The 16,542-nt window shown below is 40.7% G+C and overlaps 1 protein-coding gene across 7 annotated transcripts in view; it reads right to left on the bottom strand.

The window, feature by feature from the left end:
- The window catches only part of NTNG1 (netrin G1), a 287,091-nt gene that overhangs the window by 75,144 nt on the left and 195,405 nt on the right, over window positions 1-16,542 (bottom strand). For all 7 annotated transcript variants that reach the window (XM_019530655.1, XM_019530651.1, XM_019530649.1 and 4 more), the window contains exon 4: window positions 5,041-5,213. In XM_019530655.1, the coding sequence (XP_019386200.1) occupies window positions 5,041-5,213 (173 nt within the window). The remainder of the gene's footprint in view (window positions 1-5,040; window positions 5,214-16,542) is intronic.

Here is a 16,542-nt window from a genome sequence, read left to right as displayed (position 1 = left end):
TGGAAGTTTTTGGAAGATGAGAAATTCTAAGTGCCTAGCATTTTTGACACAGATTATTGGCTCTGCATGCAACTGAGGGAGTAAGAATAAGTTTTGATGGAGAGGAGCCTGGTGTCATCTTTAATGCTGCTATTCAACAGAATAAAGTTGTAACCACTTAAGTGCAAGAAAACTTAAAAGCGGGAGAAAGACTAAAGGCTGCTGTACAGATGTGGCTGCTAAAGAGAAACTGTCCTGTAGCAGGTACTTGGAAAATCTAGTAAAATCACTTGGATTGTCAAAACATGCTAAAAAAAAAAAGCCCATTGCATTTGCTAGCATCAGTAGACAAAGTTAATCACAAAAGAGTCAATATGATGTACCCAAAGCAGTAGCTAAATATAGAGTTAAATAGACTTATCAGTCATTCTAGTATGCAGAGTATGTCATGCTCTTTCACAAGGAGCAAACAAAATTGGGGGTGGAAGAATATTATTCAGTCAGGAAAAATCTCTGTGATTGAGAACAGTGAATGTCTGGAACAATAGTACCTAACCCTGCAGCCCCGTAGGCCACATAAGTGACATGAGGTTGGTCAACGGGCCTAATCCTGCATAGCGTGAGGATGCGGGGTTGGGCCGTGGGTATGATCCAGCATGCTGACCTAACCCCGTGTGCCTGGATCTGGCTGTATGCCAAACCAAATACAGCTGCATGCTTGCCATCCCCAAGCACCATCATGATCCCATGCCCCAGATCCAGCAGCTCACTGGAGTAATCTCATGCAGAGGAGCACACTATCTGCTCTGTGGGACTTCCCAGCGGTCCAGAAATTTGGGAGTACGGGAACAGCAATTAATCCTGCCACTACTCCCCTGCTGCCAAATGACTGGACCACTGGGGAGTCCACAGCCTGTATAAGGCTTGGTAGGTCAGATCTGGCCCACTGACCAAGGGTTGAGCACCCCTGGCATAGATGATCATTTATTCCAAAACTTAGGCCATGCGTAGTATAGACTAATCTATTAAGTTTCAAGTCTGAAAATGTCTCCTAACTTGTGATTAGCTAGGAGTGGTCAGCAGAAGGATAATAGAGAAGACAGAAGTCCTGCTTTGTAAAAGATTTAGAGATATTGAGATTTGGCTTCCTTTTCAATCTGAGTGAAAAACAAGTACTTTGAAAAAGCTCTGTAGGAAAATTTCAAAAAACATTTTGATTTTTTTAAAATTAAGGACATGTTTTGATGTTCCATACAGATTTTGTCTTTTGTATGATGGCATGTAATAATACATGATGAAAAAGGCCTAATGAAGGCATATTACAATGAAAACAAAACAAAACCAAAACCATTTCTGATGAATATATTGTAATGGGGCCATTTGACTCTTCTTTTTTAAAATAAGTTTCCAGTAAAAGTGATCCAAAAGTGATTTTGCATTGCATTTTTATTCTGATGGAACCATATATTTTCACAGAATATGGTTTAATTGGCATTTGCTGAATTGATGTAAAATGGCATATTTTAAGTGACATATAGGTACAGAGAGAGCCATTCTGATGCAGCTTATTTTCCAAGCTCAAGAACAGTGACCTTTGGTTAGAGCTGGGGAGCTGAATGAAACCTGTAGAAACTGACCAAAAACTGTGAATCTGAAATTTTTGCTGAACACAGCTTTAAAGTATTAATTCTATGAGCTAGACTGTCTTTTTTTTTATAACAGGGGAAAAAGTGAATATTCTTACAAAGTGTTTTTCCTCCTCTTTTTGAAGGTTCATTTTTTTCTGCCTCGTAGGAATTTTATCATAATTTCATGCCCCCACACTTCACGGTTTGTTACTTAGTCTATTACTCTCACATTTAACTTGATAAGGTCCTGCTTCCTGTGATATTCATTTTTGAGTTCTGATTCCTCACAGCTGCTGCTTTGAAGTGTTAGATAACATTCTAAGCATTGCACACTGCTGCAGGATTTTAAACTTTTCATTCAGCTGCAGTATATAACCCTGTTTTTTTCTAAATAACTTTTCAGTGAATGGTTATATTCTAATATTCTAAAACCAGCTTTTTGCTTTTAATCAGGACAAACTCCAGACTTTTTTTTAAAGCAGCTAATAAGTTCCATTGAAAAGGTTTGATGACTTAGTCTCATCATGCTCATTTCTTTTCCTCATAGGGATTTAGGTGTGTTATTCAAATTGGGAAGAATATGAGTTGTTATATATGTCATGCCTGCTGAATGGGAGAATAGGTGCCTGTCCTTCTTGCTTTCATGCCCCTCTTTTCAGTTTTGCATCCTTAGGGCCATATCCCACCCACAGTCAGCATGCATGGCTCTCAGGGGCATCAATCAGACAGCAGGAGTATGCATGTTCTAAAGGTGTATTGTATTGGTGAATAGATATTTTTCACTGGCACTTATATCAGTTTTGAGCTAAGAGTTAGCTTGAAGCATACAGACACAACAGGCCATGTTCTGCTTTCTTTAACACTTTTACTACATCACAGAAATCAACAAGGTTCTATGGTTACAAGTGACACAGAAAACTGGTAAAGGATCTGTGTTAACATCTTCAGACTCCTCCATTATCATCCATAAAATCCCACATTACATTGCCCTTAATTCACAAAGCCTGGGTTTGAACTTGTACTTTCTAATCTCTTTAACCTAAAATTTCTTTATCACTTTGTGTCTTTGTGGGTTGTGTCTGTTGGTCCAGAGGCAGTGGGGGTATTTCCTCTAGATCAAGGGGAGAACCAAGCAGGAGCAGTGAGACAATATTCCATACGCTTTCCACGTTTCTTCTCATTGTTTCTCCCTCCTCCCTTGACACTCCCTGTGCACTGGAACTGGGATCAAGGCAATGAAGCTTTTGTTTTCCATTCCTGCTGCCACTGGACAGCTGGGTCACAAAGAGGTAGCAGATTGGTTCTTATTTGCCAATGGGCAGGGTGACTTCTGTTGGCTAATGATGTCAGTGCACAGTTAGTTGGACTCTGTTCCAGCCCTCACCTTTAACCACCATCAGAGCTCTTGGACCTTTTACCATGTCAGATGCCCGGCTGATTACCAAGTTTTGCTTGGTGTTTGGGAGTGATCTCTCCCATGTAGCAAAATTGACAAACTGTGGCTTAGACTTTTTTAATTTCATCTGGCATCTCATGAATTTTGCTTCTAAGGGGCTAAATTACATGGCTGCAAGTTTGGTTCACTGATTCCACTGCAATTAGTGAGTTAAAGGGTCCTTTAATGCAGGAGGCTACCTGAGCATAGGCAACACTGAACATATGCTTCCATGTCTTACACATCATATAGCTCTCCCAAATTCATCTTAATAGCGGTGTAGGGGTGAGGGAACACACTGGTAGTTCCAGCCTTTCAGCCAAGGTCCCTGATGTATGATCTGGATGTGGGGGTGAAAAGCACACTGGCAAAGTTTGCCGATGACACTAAGCTTTGGGGAAGGGCAGCCACACATCAGGGTAGGCCAATGATCCAAGGGGACCTAGATAGGTTAGTCAGATGGGCAGACCAGAACCAGATGCTTTTTAGCACTGAGAATTGTAAAATGCTCCCTCTGGGGGGGGGAAAAATCTGCAACAAACTTACAGATTCGGTGGTGTTATGCTAGCTAGCACCATGTCCGAAAGGGACCTTGGGGTTATAATTGACCATAAAATGAATATGAGCCACCAGTGTGATGCTACAGTTAGCGAGCAAACAATCCACTAGCATGCATCAACTGACACATCTCAAGCAAAACTAAGGAAGTTATTTTCCCACTCTACTCGGCATTGGTGAGGCTGCAGCTGGAGTACTGAGTCCAGTTCTGGATGCCACACTTCAAGAAGTATGTGGAGAAGCTTGAGAGAGTCCAGAGCAAAGCCACTCGTATGATTAGAGGCCTGAAGAGCAAGCCGTACAAGGAAAGACTGTCAGATAAGGGGCTGTCCTGCCAAGAAATGAGAAGACTTCCAGGGGATATGGTGGCAGCTTACAAATATATCAGGGGAGAGCATCAGGGACTAGGTGAACAATTATTTACCAAAGCGCCTCAGGGGAAAACCAGGAACAGTGGTCATAAACTCCCTAGAAGAAGGTTTAAGACTGGGTATAAGGAAAAACTTCTTTACAGTTCATGTGACCAGACTCTGGAATAGATTCCTGGGGTGGGGGGGGTGCAGGCACCTACCCTGGAGATCTTCAAAAGGAGACTGGATGCACACCTTGCTGGGGTTATTTGACCCCAGCAGTCTTTCCCGCCCAAAGCAGGGTGGCTGGACATAATGACCTCATATCCCTTCCAGCCCTAAACTTCTGCAAATCTGTGTAGGTGTAGGCCCAAGTACGTGTGATGGGAGCATTGCACTGCTCTCTGTACTCAGTTCAAAAGAGTCCACAGTCATTACTGATCAGCTGGAATCTGCAGTGAAACATCCCTCTTTGGTAATTTAGGGAATGGTTCCCAATGGGTTAAGGGTGTTTTACTGTGGCCTCCATATTTAATATGGCTATGGGTTATGAATCTTATTGTTTCTATGTCCATATCCAATTACTTGATGAATAGTCTTTATGAAAAATATCTTTTATATTTAGAAAAAACAGAATACAAGAACATTTGCAGTTTTGTTATATTTTATATGTTTGGGGAAGAATTTTTTCCAGTTTTCACTGAGGCTGTCTTAACCTTGGACATGTCTATAATGGATATTTCATTCATATGAATATTACTGGAGGACATGAAGGACATGCAACAAAGACTTGCAGTGTGTTAAGGAGAGAGAAATATAGCACTTTATTTAATTATAGGTGGCCAAATTTTGACCTACGATGCAAACACACAGTCTCATGGGGAGTTTCTTATATGCACACGAGAGCAGAGTTTAACATACACTTGCAATTAACCACCATAATTACCTCTCCATCAAATTATAGACCTGACATTTGCTTCACAAACTGGGTAATATATAGGTGACAAAATTTAGCTAATACTATTTTCCCCATGCACACTGAGAAACAGAATTATAGCTATAATGAAATATGGAGCCTAAAACTACTCACAGATATTGGCTGTGCCTTTAGGTATAGGCAGATATGAGCCAGGGCTCCAAGGTTGGCCCTGATAATTCTTCTTGCATTTCCCACAGTCCGGGCCTGTAGTGTTATGCTCACATTCACAAAACAATTTTTTGTTTTCTTCTTTACAGCTAGTGGCATGAAGGTTACACTTGCACCTATCAAAGAGAAGGCAAGGTGTTATTTCAAGTTGACATTTGATTTCAGACTACTAAGGTCCTAGTAAAATACTCTTTACGGCAACCAATATATTTTTTCCTAAGTTTGTGGTGACAGTCTTATTGTTTTAACACGTCATGAAAGAAATCAATCTAGCTCAAATTGGTTACATGCATAAACACCTTTATTGTGTTATCTTGCTGCTCAGCAGCCATCTAAAAATAGTAACTTCACCTGGACACCAGTGGGCTGATTCTTTTCATACATATACCATTTTTTCACTGGTAAAGCATCACTGAAATCAACTGCTTTGTTTCTAATTTCTATTGCATGAGACTTAATAATCCTACAGACAGCTGACCGTACTTATAATGAAGTTAGACATATATTTCACTTTTTGCAAGACCTCACCCAAAGTCATATCAGAATCAGGTCTCTGCTTTTTTAAAGACAGGTTCATTATTAAAAAGGTAGTCCACGGTACCATCTTTTACTAATGGGGAAGAGTTATAAAGATGTAAACTGAAGAAATATTTTAACTTATAGATATCCAATAAAACTGGATGCTCAGATCCAATGAGGTCAGATCCCCGGGAGGTGGGATTTTTTTTCCCAGATATCTAGTGTGAAATCTGTGCTGAGGTTTTCAAACACAATTTCAGTGGGTGATACACTAGCCTTAGGAGGTCTCCAGAAAATAAGCCCAATTACTCTGAAAAAAAATGCTTACACAAAACAGCACTGCATACATTTGGAAAACTTTTGCTAAGGTCCTGTTTTTTTCCCCATGTGGATAATAGATAAGGTGATAAATAGTTGGTACCAAGTGGTATACAATCTCTACAAAAATATATAATGAACTAAAAATATGAATGGAAAATGCAAAAACTAACTTTTTGAAGAAGTGAGTTAGTATGTTTCATTATGCAAAGCACTGGTTTGCTTAGAAATGACAATTATTTTGAGAGAATTCTAACAAATGAAACTGAAAAACAATTCCACCAATGTTTCTTTTTCAAAATTGGAAATAAATTAATCAGAATTCTTAACAAAATCATTAATAAATCACAATATAATACATTGAAAGTACAGCTTTTCTTAAAGGAATCTAGGACATTTCAGCATGGCAATCTGGTTTCATAGATGTTGAAGCACTGTTATTTTTTTCTACTAGATGTCAGAAATGGGTGAAAATCTCCCTCTGATTGGTGCTGGAAAAGAAGCTCGTTATTATGACTCTGGTTGTTTCTTTTCCTAATGATTATATATCCTGTGATCTAAAAGGTTTTCATTGGGCCATTTGTCACTTGTTCCATACAATGACCAATAATTAGAGGAAAGCCACACATGGAATGGCCAAAATATTTAGAAGTGCATATTAACAGCACTGCCAACCTCACTTCCATTTAAAGGGAATATAACCTGAAGCAAGTGGCTAGGCACACAAATCTCCCCAGGGTAAAACGAAGTTGCAATTGCCTAAGTGGCTGCTGGAGAAAATTCATACTGTATTTGCAATCTAGTACATGCAGTATGCATTCTATCCATGGTTAGAAATGAGACGGTGTGAATTGCTGTTATTTAAACAATGCTCACTCTAGCTGGAAATATAATCAACACCTTTTTTAAATTAAAATTTGTAAAATCTTCTTTTAACATGTAGGGGAAAAACAAAAGAAGAAAGAAGAGGAGGAGGAGGAGGAAGAAGGAGTTCTGCTGAGCAGTGTTTAATTATGAGGTCTGCCCTGCATCTATATATTGCCTGCAGTGAATCACTTGTAGTGCTAATTTGACTTGACGGTCTTTCTTCATACCCTATTAGCACTTTTCTTGGAGGATGCACTTTGCAGATGTACCACATCCAAAATACCCATGTTTAAAAAATCTTTAAAAAGATGTTGAGAAGTCAAGCACTCAAAAGTTAGGAAATACCAGTGTTAATGCTGTCTGTGACAGTCTGGGGTCCACATATAACAATATTAACTGAAAGAATAAGTTTGAAAAGGGCCTGAAGGAAATGAAGAGTGGAAAATGCCCCAAAAGGAGGGACAGGTGACAAAGCAAGAGGACAAACTGGAGAAGGTTTTAAAAATCACTTGACACTTTTAGAAAAGAGAGGAAGAGTCAATGCTGCTTCTGTAAAAGGGTTTTTTAATTAAGAGCGGAATCAGTAAAAGTCAGAGTCAGCAAATTGGCTTTATTGGGAAAAAAATAAAGCCTCCATGATTCTGAAAAGAAGCTTCAACACTCTACCCAGACCAGACGAACTCTTTGCAATGAGGTGGATACAGAGGCAGGCAAAAGGTATACAGGTATGTTTATCAATTTCTAGGTTGTATATGGAGTGGGCTGCTAAGGGAAGATTAATTGTATTTTAGAACCCTGAGCAGTCCTTCTGTGCATATTTGTGTGTCAAAAGAGTCAAAGTGTAAGCTCCAAATTGGCTACATGCCTCAAGTTCTTGTATTTCCACAGGACCCTGACCTCATTCAGTTAATTCACAGTTATTTGCACTGCGGGGGGGAGGGGGACATTGTTTAACAGACATCACTTTGGATTCAAAACATTACTACTCATGTCTGATGGATGATACTACGGTGTTCATGTCATGGCATCATCTGAATGCTTCACAAACATTAATGAATTTATCTTCCCAATACCCTGATGAGAAAAGGTGGCCTTTTTATCTTCATATTATTAACACAAGTTAGAACAGATTTTGAGCAGTCACATAGTAATACTTACTATGATCTCCCAAGCTTGGTCTCTACTGCTGGCAATGGATGGAGGGAGGCATGGGCAATGGCACCAGTGCAGTCCCAGGGCAGTCCCAACAATCAAACCAGCTCTGGTCCCAGAGCACCAGTAGGGACAAGCAGCAGGGGCAGCACTAAAGCAGCTCTGGTGTAGTCTTTGGGCTGAGGCTGACAGTCAGCTGATTTTCAGTCTCAGCTCCAGGACCACACCAGACCCAAATGGAGACTCTAGTGCAATCCCAGGGTTGGGAGCAAAAATCAACTGATTTTTGGTTTCAGCCCTGGAGTGGTATCAGAGCCAGTTGGAGACTCCCGTGTGGTCCTTGTGCTGCAGTTGTTCATAGTATCTCTGTGGGGCAGTCCAACGTTACCTCAACATGTGTTATTGAATATGATCTGGAGATACTCCTAGCTGGAAAAGGCTTAATTTTGCTACAGTATGGTATGATATGAGCACACTTAACACGGTGTTACCCTGTTTGTATACATGGACACTGGAGTTGTAAGTACAAATAACACATGCTAAGTGTCTTGTGCAACATGGCCCTAAGGCACAGAGATTTTGCAATACTGGAAAAAGTGCCCACTAATTGTAGACACACAATTGTCTGGAGTCAGCACAGCTGAGTGGCTGGGTAGCTCCCTGAGTGGGCCTGAAGCCAGTGGGCTAATCACTTCCAGCCGGATCTAGTTATCTGCATAGGTATAGCTATAAGTAGCTATAAAATATTTATAAGTAGGGAATTATATTTATAATTCCCTGCTTATAAGTAGGGAGCTACCAAAATTCCGGTGGAAGTGTACTGCACAGCGCCTCCTTTAATCTTGTTCTTTTTGCCATGCACCCCTGCACTGCTGATTGGCACAGGGGCCCTGTCAGCCCTGCTATGATCAGCTGGGAGGCAAAAATGACAGTGTTAAATTTGCTGTGGTTTTTGCCTCCCAGCTGATCAGCAGCAAATGGTGAACAGCGGGGCTGACAGGGCCTCTCCAGCAATTAGTGGTGTGGGGAAGGGACAAGGCAAAAAGTGCAAGATTAAAGGGGTCAGTGTGCAGTGCACTTTTGCCGTGATTTAAGTAGGTCCCGACTATAAGCACTAGCTCTTTCAGTGCTCAGCAGGTTACTTAACAGGACAGACACTTCTCTACCTTAAATACCTTTGGCTCCTAGGACTTGGCTTGTGGCAAAAATTCTTTGAAGGAATTTTTCCAACTATTTTAGTTGGTCTACTAAAAGATATCAGGTTTACCCAAAGAAACGTGTAGGTGTTTGCATACTTAACAGTGCTAATATTGTGCAGCAACCCCTTAAAAGGATCTTATGGCATTCCCAGTTGAGAATCACTGATTTGGTGACTCTGACTGCCCACGTCATGGTGATCTCCTGACATCAATGTGGGACACCGAGGACATGATTCTTTAGAAACCTTCACTTTTTATTGCATGTTTTGTATTTAAAACCTGAGTCAAATTCTTTTTTTTTTTTTTAAGGAAATGTTTTTGTGTCCCAGGCCAAATTAGCCAGATTAGTTCCAAATCCTTTGAATCGTTCAAGAACCATATGTGGCCCTACTACCAGCAAGTATCCACCACACCAGTCTCTTCAGCCTGGGACTTCAGATACTTCCAAAGCTTTGGCTGGCATCCTACATGCAGGCCCAAACCTGGGGCTTGGGGTACAGATGGCTCCAGGTTTTGCTTGCCCTCAGCCATATGGCCACAGGAGGAAGCTGGGAAGGAATCTCCCATTTCCATAAAGTTGGTGTGTAGCCAAGATCCTCCCAATGGAAGCTGGACAGTGGGAAGCTAACTATGAGGCTCTCGTAGGGAGTCCTGTCTGCAAACACACAAGGGTACACCCTCCACTACATAGTGCCATTTTAATTGCATTACCTTGGTCATGGTATTTCCCCTGCCAGACTCCAATTTTTATTTTTTTATTTTTAAAGAAATGTTTCGTGTTCCAAGCCAAATCAGCCAAAACAGCCCAAATCCATGGCTCTAATTCACTTGAATTACAGTTGTGTGTGTGGCACTTCAGCAAATCTGGCCCCAGTTGTCTTGTACTGGCATCCAGCAAACGATGGACACATGATTACTGGTGAGTTGTGAATATTTTGGTTCAAGTTATTTGCCTAGATACAAAGGTGCTGAGAGTATGCACAGTTATCCAGAACACCATTTATAACATTTCTAATTAAAAAGCCTTTCTTTCTCCTCCTGTGATCCCCCTTCTTATTTATGATATGCTTTCCAGTTCCTATTTCTCACATCTCATGCTCCTCTACTCCTGTTCCTATTAACTCCCACACTCATACCTGCTCCTGCCCTCTGCTCTGGTCCAGTCCTAGCTTCTGCTTCCTTGCTTCTCTGATTTTACCCAGTCTCTGATGTCCTTTTTCACACTGACATAAAGATGATCTACAGTGAGCACGTCTACAAGAGATAATAACTGTGCAGTCCTTAATATTGCACAGCAGTGCATCACAGAATAAACAGTGCTAATACTGCACAGTATTATTAGGCTACTGCACAGTAGTGTCACTAAAAAGGTGTTCACGGGTACTATTGTGCAGTAACTCTGGTTACCCCACATTTATTTAGTGCTTGCTTATACAAGTACTAAATAAATGTGCAGTAACCACTGCGCAGTAGTGTCTCATGTAGACACATCCACTGTAAACATGAAGAATTTTTTTAAACGTGGACAAAACACATTCTTTCTTGGATCTCATTCTTAGGAATAATGAACCTTTTTGTTTGAAACACAGTGAAACATTCAGCCTGAGGGTCAGAATTAAAAAATTCTGCCTAAACTTTTTAAGTTGATAAAATCTAAGCAACTTAAAACAGGATCTTATAATCTAAAGTATCAGGCAATGATCATAATAGGTGGTGTGACCTGCCCTACCTGTCATAAATACATGTGCCCAATCCTGATTTTCCTGGTGGAAATCACCATTCAAGCTAATGGACATATGCAGATTGCCAGCTGAGACTCGTATATGAATTTGAAACCCCCGAGCATCCAGAATGTAGCACTATATATGTAATTGGAAAAAAGATTCCTAAATAAGCACAAAATGATTAAAAGACCAAGAAGAGAGATGGCAACATCCTAATTAGATTCTAGAGGCAGGAACAAATCTGAGCATGACTGAAAATCAAAACTGTTCCAAGAACTGCGTGGTTGTTTATTTGAAATACACGTGTGGGGGATGATGACTATATGGTAGAGGAGGAGGAGAGTAGAAATAGACATGAGGTCCTATAGTTACCTAACAGTGTTAATTAAATATAAAGTCTCACTAACGCTGAGGAATCCTAACCACCATATTAATTTAGACATGATTATGTGCTATTTGTCCAGAGAAGAATATAAAGGACAGGTGGTCAATGTGGCTTCATAGGGACTATTTAAAGCTCCTTAGTTAAAACATAACTACTAGTGTTCTCAGAGATGCTTAATACCTGGTAAGGAAAAGGGATGGCTAGAAAAAACTACGAAGAGGAAGAAATAAAGGGGAAGCTGAAGTTAAACATCCCTGCTCACCAAGAGCAGGGCTGTTAAACATATGGCCCACAGGCTGTCTCCAACCTGTGGAGTCACTCAATCTGACCCATTGATTACCAATACAGCTGGGGGGAGTGGCCTGTCACAGAATCCAGGACCTTTGAGCCCCAGTGGATGTAGCGATTGGCAGCAGGAGGGCAAACGAGAGCTGATACAACCCCAGTTGCCCTCTGGCCACTTTGCCCATCCACTCTGCCATGGCCTCACCTCACTGGCCATTAGACCCCATGCAGTGGGGCTGGAGCCAACTGCTCTGGGTAGGTACTGCAAGATCATTTTAAGGGTGCTGTGCAACATTAGCATTGTTAGGTGTGAATCTTCTGCATGTGATTCACAAGCTAAAACCAGAGATTTCAAATTGGAATCCAGATTGTCCAAAATATGTTAACCAGTTATGGTCTTTTTGAGTTCTTCACAACAGAAGTGCTACTAGTATTTTCCTGTAGTCAAAAAATGAGGGGAAGCTGAGAGTTCACCTTTTCTGAGGGCTGCCCTGAGTCAAATGAGGGGTACTTTGAAAATGAATGAGAACCGCTGCAGTAGACAGAGCATTTTTATATTTAAAAGACTTCGTTGTACACTTTGATGTGTCTAGAACAGTACTTGAAAACTGTATTGGAATCAAAAGGTAAAGGCAAAGGATTAGGTATTGTGCATCCAAATCACCTTTCATGGATGACTACTGTAGGGATACTGCAAGGATCATACAACTCTTAGATCTGATCCCATGGAACACTATCATTAATGATATAGAAGTGAGAATAAACTGCATTTTGATGAAATATGAATAGCATACTGAATTAAGAGAAACTTTGAATATGATTGAAATCATACACAGTGGTCCAAAAGAAGCACAAACACATGAAGGAAATAATATGTGTTCCAGATAATCTGAAACATATAGAGCCTGATTTTCTTCTTACTTGTGCTTGTTTTATGCTTTCACTCCAGTGATGTCAGGGAAGTACTCCTGACTTATACCAGTATAAGGAGGGTGAAATATTTTGGTAGTGGAGGGCATGTCTACACATCGCCATATGGGAACGTTGCTTTGGTTACTTCCAAAAGGAAGTACTAAAGCATGGCACAGTACAGGTGGTTACTGCACTGTGCGCCTAGTGCACGGTTAAATTTTGCCACAACATTGCCGTAGCAGCGTCCTATACCTGGGGAGTGCACCACTATGGCAACAGAGCTGGTGATCATGTGTAGATGCATGTGATCACTGTGTTGCTGTAGCGCACTGTACAGCGACGTAGCGCATTGCTGTTGCTGTAGGGCAATGTGTAGATGCGCCCAGAGAGTAGTAGTAATATTGAGAGCGACCAAGAGGGTAATACTGGACAGAAAATTAGACACGAAATCACAGTGCTCTGTGCTGTAAAAAGGCCAATGAAATTTTGTGCTGTACAAGGTGAAACATCACATTCTGAAGCAGAGGAATAATATTCATTTTCTATATTTCTCTAGGGATACTACACTTGGATAGTCTAGTTTGTTCTGGGCACCTCATTACCACGTATGCATGGACAAACTGGAGAGAGTTCAGAGAAGGGCAAGACCTGCCTAGAGTGCTGAACGGAAAGACATATGAGGGAAGAATGAAAGAAATAAACAATAAGAACCTTGCTTTAGAGGTGACAAAGTATGATTATAAGGGTGCAAACATTGAGGGGAAGGAAATATTTAGGGTTGCGCAGAGGGAAGTGAAAATATAAAAGGTAACATTCGGTGGCTTAGGAAAAAGCGTTCTGACAGCAAGATATAGTCAGTTGTTGAAAACGTTTCAAAAGTAGATGAGAAAAGATACTAGAAAACAAAAGAAGATGGACTTGATGGCCAAATAAAACTCACAGAGACCTATTCTTTTCCATCAAACCAGCATATTCTGGTTTACCGTGCCAGCCAGCTCCACAGGCCTGCACTTAAACATCGTTTGAGCAAGACAGAGATGTGAGATAGAGGGTGCACGGTAGTCTGCATTTTTACGTGAGGCCAGGAAAGTTATGAAGAGAGCATATGCCTCCTTTCACTTCTTTAAAACTATCATATACATATATATATAATTAAAAAAACCTTTTATTCATCTATTCAGCCGGCCAAAGTAACTAAGCTGGAGACCTCACAAAGCCAAGTCCTTTGAAATCAGACCAACAAGCTAAAGGCACTGAGCTGGTATTATCAAAAAAACCTTGTCTCAATGCTTCTGACCTAACAGCCTCAAAGAGGCCTATGCCTTAAAATCAATTTAGCACGCTAGAGGCATTGATGTCCTCCAGTTAGCCAAGAGTGACCTTTTCCATACCATCAGGTCGTTATGCTAGAGGTGCTGTGCTACTGAGCTCATAAAGCCCAAGGAAGGTAACACTAGTCCTTCTGGACAACTGAATCCCATTCCTTGCTTTTGCAGAGAGTCATTTATCCAAAGAATCCTAAACATTTTCTCCTCCAGCCCTTCATGGACAAAACAGCTCCCTACAATTTGCCATGTTAAAAACTGCCTTGCCTTTGCAGCTTGAGAGATTTTGTGCTCCAGAGAGCCTAAGAAGAGGGCCATGTCTCAAGCTTCAGAGGAAAAATCCTCAGACCTGTCACCAATCCGACTGGGGGAAAAATGCCTTCATGATCCCAAATTTAGTGATTGGTTTGACTCTGGGAAGAAGAGCTTCCAATTAGGATCCTGAAAGGTTGCTAAATACTGGCAGAAAGACCAAGATACCTGAAGCAAAACTCCCACCTCTAGTTGCCTAGTGCTTCAGAGGAAAACTGGTGGAAAAGAACAAATAAGACAAAACTATAAAAAACACCAAAGCATACATTGTGTATGTAGAGGGAGGGGGGATGAGGGAAGAGGATTTCCATCCTGCAAGTATTGAAAGCCCAGAAACATGGGACAACCCAGTGCATCCCCTACAGAGGTAGTTACCTTTCAAACCTAAACACCTGATCTGAAAGTTCTCCCTTCCTCCCACCCCCCAAAAAATCAGTGATTGCTCCAAGCATGAAATACTCAGAAAGATTATATTTTACCCTCACAAGCACACAGGGAAAGGACATTAATATCAGCCTTTGATGTGGTCAGTATACATGCATTTTAAGGATTGTCTGGCCTGGTTTGAATGCAAAGAGCTTAGTGTTAATGTTAAAGATAATTAAATATACTATTAGGTTTTGATAACTGGAGTTTCACATCCAGAAGACTGCAGAATTAGGCCCGTTACTGCCACACTCGTAATCATATGCTAGGCTGATCCCAAGAAATGCAGTCCTGAGTAAAAGGCCTTCTCAGGCAAAAAGAGTAGGTGAAAATGTTTCTTTCCTAGCCACCACTGACAGAATTGAATATCTAATAGAAACTGCAAACAGTTTTCGCAGCCTGTTTATAATGCAAGCTCCAGATCACATATACAGAGGTTTTTCAGCCCAAAGAAATCTAATGTGCTGCATAAAAACCCTGCACCCCAGAAATACAACCACCTCTAGGTTAAACAGTGATAAGGACCATATAACACGTTTTTGGGGGGCAAAGATACTTTACAATAAGCAGAGGAGCTTTTGGAATATAGCTAAGCAACTGTAAGTATGTAGGTACCAGTCATTGCTACACAGCTCACTGTATGCTGTTTTAGAGTACAGCAGGTGTTAAAGGCAACATGTAGCCACCGACTACTGCATATGTTTAAAATGAGTGGCTATGAACATGATCTAATTTTTTGCTCTGTCTTTATAGATAATCTGGTTTCACAACCCAAAAATAGACCGCTGATCTTTCCATTAACAATTAGAAGAAAAAGGGTGAGGTAATGGCTGTGTGCCTAAAGGGAGTGGTTTCATCTGCTGGCTCAATCTGATGACAAAGCCCCATTTTCTAGGCTCTTTCTTTGATGGTCATTGCAACAGCTGTCTTGTTAAAGCTGATCTTATGTAAGTGAATACCAACTCCCCCTAACATTTGTCTACATTTAGAAACTTGCATCCTGATGTTTCTACGGCTCAGCTGATTTTCATTGTTGCAGGTCAACCTGTAAGAATGTTTACTGCCTAAATGTCCTGTTTGTAGCATAAACAAGAATACATTTTCCTCCAATGTGCAGATTTAATTTTGAATAGCCAGAGATTGATATTGCTGTCCGACATTATAAACTCCACTCTAATTGCGTAGGAGGACAAATTTGTTTTTCTGACCACTCATCTTTGACAGACTCATTAATTTGTCATAAAGCAATTTAAAATAAATGATATTTTTGGCAGTTATATAAGGTGTAGGAAGCATTCTGGTGTGTTCGAGGAAGAGCTTAGCTTTAGTGGGAGAAAGAAAGCTGGGCATGCTGAGTTTCTCACAGATTCTATTTACATACAGACAACTGACATTAAAATGCTGTAAATATCACTAAGGTAATTGCTAATCGCATGCTGATTCACTTGCATGTAAGTGCCAACCAGCAGACTGGAGGTCACATGAGGAGATCATTCATGTTGACAATAAGAGAGAGAGAGACTCTTTGATACATTTTTAAAGACTAGCCATATGTTCCTTACTTAGACACTTTTTTGGATCTTCCCATGTCATTGCCAAAGCTTAAGAAATCAACTTAAAACCAACTTGCAAGCCCTTTGTATGCATGCTTCATTTGGTATGGCATCGGTCAGTTCTTCACTAGACCCCTGTGTGTGCTAGAAACAGAGTTTTCCCCAAAACTTTTTATTGGGCCCTTCCATGCTGCAACTCTTAACCTTGGCAGGGATATCCCTTGAGGCTGATGTTCACTAAATTCCTTTTTGCAGTGTGAACAAGATTTAAACATTATTCCCACATTCTGCTAATGCCTTGGAAGCATCATATATATCTTAGAAAATGTTTACCAAAAACAGGATGTAACCAATGCTAGGAGCTTAGTGTAGACAAGTCTCCTGATCTTGCAGCCATTTTCAGTAATTCAGTACTTTAGGCAGGGGAGTTACACTTATTGCGCAGCAGACACACAAAAAGCACTCTGT

Source organism: Crocodylus porosus, unplaced genomic scaffold (genome assembly GCF_001723895.1).
Source record: "Crocodylus porosus isolate Cpor-Errol unplaced genomic scaffold, CroPor_comp1, whole genome shotgun sequence".
Taxonomy (NCBI): domain Eukaryota; kingdom Metazoa; phylum Chordata; order Crocodylia; family Crocodylidae; genus Crocodylus; species Crocodylus porosus.
The sequence above is the reverse complement of the archived record's forward strand: the minus strand, read 5'-3'. Positions and strand labels throughout refer to the sequence as shown.